The sequence below is a fragment of the Hirundo rustica genome, chromosome 1 (assembly GCF_015227805.2).
Source record: "Hirundo rustica isolate bHirRus1 chromosome 1, bHirRus1.pri.v3, whole genome shotgun sequence".
NCBI lineage: Eukaryota > Metazoa > Chordata > Aves > Passeriformes > Hirundinidae > Hirundo > Hirundo rustica.
The window spans coordinates 142,831,955-142,844,352 of NC_053450.1; the positions used below are offsets into that span (position 1 = coordinate 142,831,955).

Here is a 12,398-nt window from a genome sequence, read left to right on the forward strand (position 1 = left end):
ACATTCTGATTGTAAACGGTTATTTTCATTTCCCTGAGACACACACTCTACATCTCTAGCTAATTTTTTGTCAGTAGTGCTTCCTCCTGATTCTACCCTTAAGACAGCAATTATTTATGTAGAGAACAGAGTATTTCCTGTTGTGTAGGAACCACTAAATTTACAAAGTTCGGGGGGATCCTTCAGGATCAAAAGCAGTTTCAGTGCAAGTGATTGTTATTCTGTATACCCCCAGATAAATAACTTCTATTTAGTCACCGTTAGCAAGAAAACCCACCATGTTCATAAAAAATATATCAACAACTAGAAGAAGGAGATGAAAGAGGACTTTGTACTAAGCTTTTTGTTGAATAAGAATAATTTATACAGACAGCAGCTATGCATTTGTGTATTGCAAAACTCAGGAGCACAGTGCATGATACACACGAATGGTATGTCAGAAGAAGACTTGAATTTTTAATTACAGAGCCAGTATAACACAGCTGTTACTCTGAATAACATGCACCCTGGAATTATTAAAATAAATAAATATAAGGGCTTATTACAGCCATCTAATTCTTAAAAGATCCGATTTGTATAAATCAAATATCCCATCTCCTCCAAACCAGAAGTATTCCCTGAATACAGAAAGTTGTATCTTTTCTCCATCAGAAATTTTCAGTGAAATATTATCAAATGAAAAAGCATATGAAAATCTATAATAGCAATAACCACCTAGAAAAGTAGATCAACATGAGAATCATCAGAAACATGAAAAGATTCATATAGCCTTATTGCAGTAAGTAAACATTATTTTACATAATTTAAATAACATCTGAAAATTGGTAATTTATTCCCACTCTCACAGCAAGGCTCTGACAGCCAGTTCTTGCTTGTCAGTTATGAAAGAGTAAGGAAATTGTCTTAAATACCTTTCCTAAAATTACATTAATGGTATTTAAAAGAACAAAACACTCTTAAAATCTTTGTTCCAACTTCAGGCAATGACTAAAACAAGCAGGCATTTTCCAGACTTTGAAATTGTTACTTTTGAATTGTCTAACTTAGGAAGGAAGAAAACTCAAACCCATCCAAGAGCAAAAGCAGCAGGAAGACCTACTCCTTCATCTGTGAAAACAAACTGTCACCTCCTCACTAAAAAGTACTGAGTACTAAAAGTTTACACAGTTAAATCCAATGAGGAGTAAATCAAAAGACATCAGATGATTCAGAGAGCTTCTTGATATGGGGAGAGCACTCCTTTGGGCTTGTTTTCATGGGCAGGACTGGTGTGGGAAGGTACAGACCTCCAGTGTTCTTCAGCCAGATTGTTCTTAGGATTAATCCTCACTTTTAGGCAAATTTTCAGGAGAGCTTTGAAGAGTCATGTAACATCACACAAACATTCTCAGGAAAATTAAAAAAGCCCTGCTTTTTCTCTCAATGCCAATGCCAAAAAAGACAGGGATTCCACTGCATAAAAAGTGACTGAGTCTTAAAAATGTTAGCTACTCTGGAACAAGCAACGGTACTTATCTCTCCCAACAGGCAATACCTCTCTGTAATATGGCACTGCAAGAAAACCTGCATGTGAAAGACTATGAACTCTGCATTTTTAATTTACTGGTACTGATTAATTCAGAAAAAATAGTCTATTAGAAAAGTCATCATTCCACAAAAACTGGGTTTAAACATCACAGGTCTGTGAAGCTGCTGTGACTGCAAAAGGGAACAGTCCAATCCAATGGAAAGACCAGTTTTTAGTTACATGCCACTAGATCACATTAACTGCGAGGTTCAGGGACAATTTTTTTTCCGACTAATGTGTTTCCACTAAAGATTCAATGGATTAAAGTCACAATCAACCTTTCTACACAGTTCCTGGTTGCTGAAAACAATTCAGAAAAACAATGATTCACAGGAAATCAAAGTACCAACTTCAGGTTATAAGAAACTTAGAAAATGAAGGAATTTTTTCTTCTGCCTATGTATACAATGCAAAGGTATCTAAAGGCATTAGATGTTAACAGCTTTGGAAATACCTTTTTTTTTTTTTTTTTTTGTAGTTTGAACATCAATTACTGGCTACTGCTAAAGGGATGATACCAGACGGATGAACTACCAGTTCAATTTGGCATGGCAAGTCTTGTGCTCCTCTGATGTCAAAGTAAACTGCATTTAAACTGCATTGCTGACACATGTGCACCCAGATTGTGTCACTGTTCCTTCTCCCATCAATGGACAGCGTCTTTAAGCCATTATTTGTTAATGCTTATATGAGCTCTGTGTGTAAATCCTCTGCAGCACTGATGGAAAAAGCAGAAGGCAGTGCTTTGTAAATGGTTTATCTAAAGCCTTGGCACCACAGGAACTACTTCTTTCTATGGGAGAGTAGTGCTAAAGACTTCAAATTATTTTATCACTCCTTAAATTTGTTGACAAATACAATTTTTTCTATTTTTTTCTCTTTAAGAGCATATGACTTTGGGTGACAAGGTTTCACACTGCCTTGATTTTCATGTGCACATTTTTTTCTTCCAAGCTGCACAAAATGAAGTGCAATAGAACCGAATATGATATGTTTCTAATTACTATTGCCCAAATGCACAAAAAAGGACAAAATACTTACTGGAAGAAATACCCTAAATAGCAAACTTGTGGATTTTCAGAAAATTTAACAACAGTCCTATTTTGCTACAACAAAGAAAATGTAAACCCGAAAACACAAAATTTATTTAAAAAAGAAAACATGGCGGGGGGGGAAAAATATATAGGGTGAGAAATATACACAAACTGTTGACTGGAAAAGCCCAAGTGGCAGACTAATTTTCTAAGGCTGAAAACTAATCTAAAGCAATTGAAAATTAAGTTAAGCCTTGCTTCATAGCAAGTTTATAGCAGCATACTCTAATACATTCTGTATCTAATACACTAAAAAAATTCCTAGATTTAATAGCCATGTCTTCTTTAAAACTCGCAACTCAAGCGAGCTATCTTCACTTCTTCTGTCAGGTGTTATTTTCATCAAGCTGCTTTTTGTGTTTAAACTTGAAAATCCTTTCAAACTAATCCCATCCCAGTCAGTAAATCCAACCACTCCTGTGGCAAGGCAAGTCTTTATTACCTAGCTCTGTACATCAGAAGTCGAATTGCTGCAAAGCAAGCGCTAATAACCTCATTATCCACTGCGACCACGCAGATGGCAGGGCACAGAATCAACACAAGGGACGCTTAAAATTAGTTACGAGGTTTTAAACTTGGTGTCGTACAAAGCAAAAATTTAAATAAAATAATATCCCCTAATAAGCATTGTATTTGTATTTTAGTAGGACTGAAACAGAGGAGAAGGAACGTTGAAAAAAAATTATGAATTCCCACGAGTCACTGACTTCAATGCAACATGGAGCCTAGACCGACCAATAATCTATTGTCCCAAACCAGACATTGAAATACCATGTTAAATGCTACTATTATTCATTCTATGACCTGTCACAGGATACGAAATTCACTTTAGAATCACACTTTACCTTCTTCCTCACATTAACTATACAGAAGGCTTGCGTACAAGAATTTTAAGGCACATTTTAAGTTGGTCAGTGCAACCTCCATGTTCCCAATTCCCACATAACACATTAATCACCCTTCAATGAATCACAAAGAGAAATAAAAACATGCCCTGCTTAGCAGAGCTGCTTTGCCTCACCCACTATCCTGCCCAACGCCACGTTCTTTGTGGGCGACTCGCTGAGACCCTCGATCCCGCCGTAGAGGGAGTGGGAAATCCTCCGCTCCCGCTCATCCAGCAGAGTCTCTATGGGCAGCTCTGGCCCGGAGGGGCTCCCAGGTGATTCCAACTGCAAAGAGAGAGGGAAATTAGTGCCCAGGGTCCCCTTAACCACATGGGGGAAGTGTAACAAATTGCCTAAGGCCTAGACCTGTCTGAGCACCAAATGAGCTAGAACTTCTCATCCTGGAGAGAGATAATTTGCAATGACAGCTCTGCCTAATGACCAACTTTCTAACCCCTTTACACTGCACCCCCCATGGTGCCCTGTCAAATTTCAAATCCTTCAGCAGAAAATTGGTGGAAAAAAAACCCATTCCATTTTGGTGTCTCTTTGTTGGATAATTTCTTAAATAGACAGTTGGGCTGCATTCAATACCATCAGCAGACAGCTGGGCCATCTTCTGCACACTAAGAGCTGAAAATAAACAAGGCCCTTGTCAGGAGCATGGAGCAGGAACTCTCATTTGGAAGTGGGCCTCTGCTGCCACAGTGGTGCAACTTACTCTGAAATTAAATCATCACACTCCAAAGTTTTGTAGTTAGGAATGAAAGAAAAAAAAACACAAAAGTTGTCAGTCTTCACCATAATTTTATTTTTGAGTTTTTTGCTCTGTCTTTCCTGCTGCAGAGTAAAGAGGTCTTACATGCTTCATTCAGCCTGGAAGCTCCTCTAATGTCTTGCTGCAGCAACCAGGCAGAGACACAAAATATGGAACTGGCAAGACATGGGGTGCCCTACACCCCAGCCCTTAAACCCCTGGAGCTGCCAGGTCCCTTCCCAGGCATCACAAGACAGATAAAGTATGTGGTGGAAGTGATGGGCACAGGCTGCTTGGCCACTTGCACAGGACAGCAGAAAGGCTGCATACACAGCCTCCTGCCCACCCCAGCTGCTCTCTTTCAGAGGACTGCCCTGTCTCCCCAGCCCAGCCTTTGCTTGCAGAAGCTGGTCATCCCTTGTTTACTTACAGTTACCTCTCAGATTTTTCAAGAGGACAGGAAAAACTCAAGTTCTCCTTGGTGAGCCCCAGCGAATCAGAGCTCAGGGGAGTGCAACACCCATGAGAGGCAAAGAAAATAATTTGGTATCATCTATCAGGATTTAGCAACCCCATCAGCCACAGCTCTGCTGTCAGCACAGCCTCCTGGGAATGAGAAGAATGAGTACCTGTGCACTCACAGGTCACTGTGGATGCCCAGCATAGCAGGGCCCAGTTGCTCCCTGCAGAGATAAGAGACTCTCCACACCATGGCCCAATCCTCACACCAGCCAGCGTTCCTGCTGCCCCTAAACCTCTTGGTTCACCTGGGCTCCAGCTCCCTGCTGTCCTCTCAGTAATGCTACCAAGGCTCTTTGCCAAGACCATTAAACCAATTCACCTGAACATTGTGCTGAATTCAGCTCTATTAAAAATAAACAACTATTAAAAAATAGTTGTTTCATCTTGCAGAAAAGTAGCATGAACTCAGACATCAAAGCATTAGCTCTTCTCACCAACATGCCTCTTCATATTGAAACATATAATTAAATCTTAAAGTGTCCTTACACAAATTCCACAACATTTATTTCATACATACCAAAATACAGTGGGGACAAGATAGTGAAAGATACTGAGCATGCTGCAAACTATTTGAAGCCACTGGAAATGCTTATTCCAAGTAGTGACTGATCTCCAAACAAGCACGAGAGGAGTAGTTCATAGTTTCAGGATTTACAATAACAAGCAACACGTTTGTCGGTTGTTTTTTCTTTTTGAAACAGCTGCCCGTTATTAATCCCTCCACCCGCACTCCCCAGACAACTAAGAAATGTATGGTATGAAAGAGTTTAAAAAATCTGCTTCAAGGGCTACAAAGCACTTGTCCTCATTCTCCCCAGCAGAGGCTTTGAAGTGAGCCCGATGGACGGATGACTTCTGACACGCGGGCGCTGGCGCGACGCCCAGGGCAGGAGGGTTGCGAAACGCCGCATTACGGTCAAGGAGACCGCGATCGGGAGGTCACAGACTCTGTAAAAATTATTATTTCTGTTCAAAGCCATCATCTGTTTAATATAAATGAGATATTTAATGAAGTTCCAAATTGTAGACTTATCTCTCCCAGTTTGATAAGCACCGGGGAGATTTACTGCATCGGAGGGTCAACACAATTACAATTGGAGGCACGTCAAGCTGCAGGAGAATAATAAACTTGCAGTGCAAGTGAATTAGCCTCAATAAGGTTTAAATTGTGAAATGAGGATTTGTTTTATTAGTTTTTTTTAAATTGCAGATTACAACTGACAGCTTTACTGAAAAGTAAATTAAACAATATTTGTAGACTCTATTATAAAGGAATCTAAGGCACATTTGAAAAGAAATGTTAACTTCTAAAACACTTTACAAAAAAAAGGCCATAGCAACATTAGACTGCTTGAGAGCTTAAACTTGCATGATAAAGGTCCTAAATTATGAACTACCCTTTATTTTGTTGCCCTTAAATAAGGTGTGAAAATATCAAAGTGCTTTGGGATTTGTTCTCCCAGTGCTATATTGATGACTTTATGTAAAAACTGTCCAGCTTTTAGCAAGCCATATCACACAGTCCTTCTTTGGGTGACAAGCCATCAACTTTCAGACATTTGTAGAAAGATCTCAAGAGATTTTCAGAAAGACACTGACAAGAAGATGGTTCAGAAGCAGTGAAACAGACAGAAATTCACTCCTGGTAATACAGTAAAGTACAAGGTAAATAAAAGAAGCAGCAGGAGTGTTGCATTTATACGGCTGTGTTTTGTAGAGTGAATCACATATTTTATAATTTCCATGAGTAAAACTTTTTCCATTTCTAATTAGCATCTCAAAAGTTGTGTTTAAACAAAGGCATTGACAGCTAGCTACACAAATATTTTACAGAAGGTACAAAGCCTTTTATAAAACACCAAAAATTAGACAACTGGCTGTCAGAAAAAAGCCCCCAAATGCCTTTTCCTTACATTGTTAACAGAAAGTTTGTGCAAGAAAAAAATCATAGCATTTGGAAACTGTGTTGTGGGCAAGACAAACAGTCCAGCAATCCAAAGCAAGATTGCAGTTCAAATAGACTTGTTCTTCATGATGCATTTCTAATAAAGAGCTGAAATTACACATTCTAGTTCCTTCTCCTATCCACTCTCAGTGCTATCTGGTATAATTTGATTTGATTAACTGATAAAAAATGGGTAATATAAAGAAAGTTGTACAAATTCCTAGCTTCATTGAATGCCTGGCAAGGAAAGAAATCCATGTGGCAACTGGCCCCCTATCAACAGCTGCTGGAGCACGCCTTGCTGTGCCTGTTCAGAGTCACAGACCAAATGAGGGTGGATGAGACCACTGGAGATTATCTAATCCAACCTTTTACCCACAGCAAGGTCTGCAAGAGCAGGTTGCACAATGCCCTGCCCAGCTGGGTTTTGAGTATCTCCAAGATCAGAGACTCCTCAGTCTCCCAGGGCAAGTTGTGCCAGGGCTGACCTCCAAGAATTACTTTTTTTTCTTATGTGTAAAGAAATTTCTTGTATTTTGGTTTGTGCCTGTTGCTTCTTGTCTTGGCACTGGGCAGCCCTGAGAACAGTCTGGATCAGTCTTCTGTATTTTTTCTTTATTACTCTCATCAGGTATTTATAGACACTGATTGGTACAATCCCCTGGTCTTTCTTCTCTCTAGACTAAAAAGAGAGAGTTCCCCCTCTGTATCCTAGCACTGATTTATATTAAATGATCATATTCGTAAAAATGCAATAAAACCTTCCATGCTACAGATTGCCTGTAGCTCCTTTTCTCTCCATTCTCTTAAGTTAAAAAGAGAAGCAAGATTAAATGGTTTTTTTAAATAAAAAAAGGTCTCTACCCTGACCCTTTGTCATTCAGATAAAAACCAGCTGCATGTTAAAGCACTGTCTGTACTAGCTAGCCCAGCTGCTGCTTATCTAGATGATAAAAGGACAAATAATGCAGTCCCTTTTACTTAAACACCACCATCCATCCTATCTGAAGTTATATACATAAATATGAAAAAAGTTTATGCTCAAGAAGAGTGCCAAAATATTCAAAGCATAAACAAACTTTTTTTTTTTTTTAAATGAAACAAGAATCAGACTCCCTTTTTCCTTCAGAAAATAAATTATCCAAATATAGTCATGCAGGCGTTATGGGTGTTAAAGAAGTCAGTATACAAATTTGCTATATATGACACTGCATCCAGAATGCTGAAGCTTTCTGTCACGCAGAATTATTCCCCAGGCTTTCCTTTTTTTCTTCTTATCTGTGTACTGTGGTTAAGATGCCCAAAATACTACAGCTTCCTTTTCCAACACAGATACTTTTAAAATGTTACTCATCTACATCAAGGCATCAATATCAAAGGCATTAAAGAAACTAAGTTTTCATAGGACTGGAATAAATTTTCATTTTCTGGGTTGAAAACTGGCTAAAGAATTGGACACAAAGATTGATCTTCATGATGGAGAAGAGTTGTAGATTCCCCTGGGAATCAGAGCTGGGAACAGCTTAAGTTGATAAACAGCTTTATCAATGAATTGGAGATGGGAATGAACAGGGAAATCACTGTGTTTGGAGAATATGCTAAAGACTTTTTGACAGTTACATTCCAAAAGGTCATCACAAGACTAATCTAGTGAGAAAGGAAAAACAAACCTGTCACATAAATTTCAGTGTAGGTAACTAGGTAATGCATGCAGGGGAAAATAATGCTGAATATTTTATACTTGCACACATACTGGGAAAGATGCTTGTTTGTTTCTTTTATAATGAAATCACTCATTTGCAAAGTCTCTCCGATCCATCAGTCAATTTATTTCGTGAATGATGAGGTCCTTATACAATCTGGAATCAGGACTCTGCTTCACAGTTTCCTCATTTTCAAATGGAGAAAACAATGAACAGACATGCATGAAGAAATTTGGGGATCTGCAAATCATTTGCAAACCTTAATTTCAGGCAGGTTTGGCAAAATATTCGTTCTGTCAAAAAAAAGGGAGGTCTAGACAAGAAAAATCCCTGAAATTTCTCATTTTGAGGAAAATTGTGATGCTCTCTCACTTAATGGCAGACAAGTGCTGCCTGCCTGTGACATGAACAGAGTGCAGAAGAGCAATCTGTGTCTCCAGGCTGTCCAGGTTGCAGGACTGAAAAGCACAGGATTCCAAAAGTAGCAATTACCTTTATTTTCTTGAATCAGCACATGGAGCCGCCAGCTCTAGGGATGTGCCTGGCAGTCGTGCCTGAGTGCTGAGCACATTCTGGCAATGCAGCCGCCAGCTGTTTGCCCATACAGGCTAATCATAACAGCATCACTAATTAACATAACATGGCACAAGGAGCTCCTCTGTTCCTCCTTAAATCTGAACAATCTAAAAAATTTCAGCCCTGAGTTAAAGATCTAAAGTGCTGATGGCCACCTCTTCTGAAAAATGAGGCGTTAAAATCTGGCCATATATGAATATCAAGTCAATATTATTGTTATTCGCTCCATTTTTTCCCCACTGTTTTCTTAGATTTGGAAATGTGTCTTAAGGAGTCTCTCCATGCTTATGTAGGAAAATTGATGAGTTAACATGCAAGGATGGAAGCTGAAAACATAGAACAGAACAGAATGTTTAACTTTTTTGAAACGGGGGCAAGGGAACCTCAGACACAGACAAAACCCAAATTAAATGTTTTTGCTACACTAATCTAACAATGCCCATCAAATATTCAGTGTGTAATTTTGTCTGGAGTGGCTGAGATATGAAACACACTTTTGCAAGGTTTGTAGTAGTGCAGCTTGCAGATTTGTACTATGCTGTACTTTGTATAGACATAATGCAAACAGGAGAAAAACTGAGATGCACAGCTTTGGCTTGGAGTTCATTCATAACTAACACTCCATGCTTATATCAATATTTACTACAAGACAATTCACTTGAAAACCTGGATGGATTACACATTATCTCCTGGTGAGTCAATGAAAATTCTTACTACAGGCAAATCTTCAGCAAAACCACAGCAGCACAAAATCTTTTTTTACCTTCTGGGAAGTTTGTGGTCTCTTCTGACTCTACAGTTATGGAAGGGCTGATGATATAAACCATTTCCTCCCTGCCTCTCTGAAGTCAAGATAATACTCTTACGGTGTTTATGTACATTCATTTTGTTACCATAATTGCTCTGAAGGCTTAGTTTACAACAAGAGAACTTGTGAAGCTGTTTGAGAATAATGATGGCATGGGAAAGGAGTATCCGAGGTCACTTCACCAAGTTTTGAAACAGTTTCATGTTCAAGAAGCCAAAGAAAGCTCTCTGACAAAGACAGTGCCCCTGCAGCCGATCAGAAGCAACTGCTCCTGCCTCTCTCAACCCAGGACAACAGAGGTTGAGCTGTCACTCCTAGACAGCAAACAAAATACACAAAGTACACAAAAATCCTAGTCTAAATTGAAACATGCAGAAACGATCTGCAGAACTGTGCTGTAAAATTAATTCTCCTTCCTAAGCAATTCCTAGGGCTGATTATGAAAATTGACATTAAAACCAAAAGAACAGCTTCATACCAGTAACTGCCTTAAAAATCCAATTCAAACTCAGTTTTACTGAAGAAAGAAGCAGACTGTGTAGTCTAGCTCAAAGAAAGTCAGTTTGACTTTGCAAATGCAAAACAATTACTGGACTTGAAGGCAGGGGAAGAAAAGGCTTGGGATTTTTTTGTTCTATCTGCTGTCATTTTGTTGAGGGAATTTTTTTTTTTTTATCATCCAGACAGCAACTGCTTTTATCATCCAGATGTTTACCACCATTATTTTTGCATTGGCATTATCACCACTTGTACAGATTTCCCTTTTGAGACACTTGTGGGTGCTCCATAGCGGGGCAGGGAATCAGCCAAGACCCGACCTCGCAGGACTGACTGTGCACTGGAACAGAGCAGAGTGAACACTGTTCCTGGTGACACAAAAAAGGGAACATAACCAAGCCAGTTCCACTTAACTGTAGTTCAGGCTAACAAGAAACAAAGCTATGTTTTTGTCTACAGAGTAGGCACATACAATGCTGAATCAACAAAGGAAAGAAATCAGTTGCACAGGATATTTTTATCTGCTGGTTTTTATGGTGACTCCTTTGAAGAACAGTAAGAGGGAGATGATCATAGAAAACACCAGGACATGCCTTCTCAAAAGTTGAACATTTCTTTTTATATTTAATTAAACCAGAAAACCCCCATTTCTGAGGAGCTGGGGGGGTTTAGGCTGGAGAAAAGAGAAGGCTGAGGAGAGACCTTTTTGCTCTCTACAAGTGCCTAAAAGGAGGATTTAGACAGGTAGGGACTGGTCTCTTTTCCTAGGTAACAAGTGACAGGACAAGAGGAAACAGTCTCTGGTTGTGCCAGGAAAGATTTAGAGTGGATATTAGGTAAAATACTGCATGAAAAGTATAGTCAAGGATGCCCAGGGAAGTGGCTGAGTCACCATCCCTGCAGGTCTCTAAAACGTGTAGATGTGGTACTTGGCAACATTGTTTAGGGGTGGACTTGGCAGTGCTGGGTTAATGGTTGGAGTCAATCATCTTCAATCTAAATGATTCTGTGCTTCGATGGTGATAAAAGGTGGGAGTTTTTAAGATAAGGGTTTGCCCTTTTTATGTTTTTGCTTCTAATCTCCAAGCTCCTGAATTTGCTGCCAGTCAAATGTCATTTCTGTCCGTGTTCTAATAGTAAAAGTCTTTCCTGGCGGCTGTTATTGGAATGTTGCAAGGGGACAATTTGTGTGCCAGCCTGTCTAAGCAACCTGTGTTGCTGAATTAAGCACGATATGGCCAAGGCTACAAGACATGACCAGCCACTGAGGCAACGTGTCTCCAGCCAGTCCTCAGGCCACAGAGCCACTGCTGAGGGATTGAGCTGACTGAATACCATACTCATACATGGTATTCCTGCAACATTCAGAAATAACGTTATCACAGCTTATCAGCATTACATCAGCTAAATAACATCTGAAGTTTAAATCGGTCACATTCTTGAAGGAGGATACAGGGTTTAATTGCAAAATACCAAGGAAAAAACTTCTCTCTTTGCTTTTCATTTCACTGAAGTCTGGGCATTGCAAGACTTCCAGAAAACTGACTTCTTGCATACTGCCAACTCAGCAGGTAAATAGCTTTATGTCCCTCCAAGTTGTCCTTTCATCATTTTAAAATATGCAAACAGTATTGACATCGTATTTCCTTTGGATGAGTATGATAAAAGCAATGATTCCCAAGAAAAATTACTTACAAAAGTTATTTTGTAAAGATGATTACTACAGCAATAGTGACATATCAATGCTTTCTTAATCATTATGGCTCATCTTCCCAGCTTCTTAAGGAGTTGGGAAAATGCACAAAAAACTGTAAAGGAGGTCCAGAAAAACAGGGCCTATCCTGCCCCTGTGCTAGTACATTTCAGTGTATCTAAATCTGTTTCCACAATCAGTTCTTTTATCTTGAAGCACATATACTGCAGTCAGCTGTGCTGCTTTTGGCCCATGATTTCTGCAAAATAAATTGTACTAAATGTCAAGCAGATATCGGGGACCAAGCTGTTCTTGAATGAGTAAAAACTGTGTTGGATTCAAGGAGAA

General features: G+C 39.3%; 1 protein-coding gene across 1 annotated transcript in view; it reads right to left on the minus strand.

Moving 5' to 3' along the window:
• The window catches only part of PARD3 (par-3 family cell polarity regulator), a 444,448-nt gene that overhangs the window by 160,477 nt on the left and 271,573 nt on the right, over nt 1-12,398 (minus strand). Inside the window, 1 exon segment of the mRNA XM_040060657.1 lies at nt 3,683-3,833. Coding sequence (XP_039916591.1) covers nt 3,683-3,833 — 151 coding nt within the window.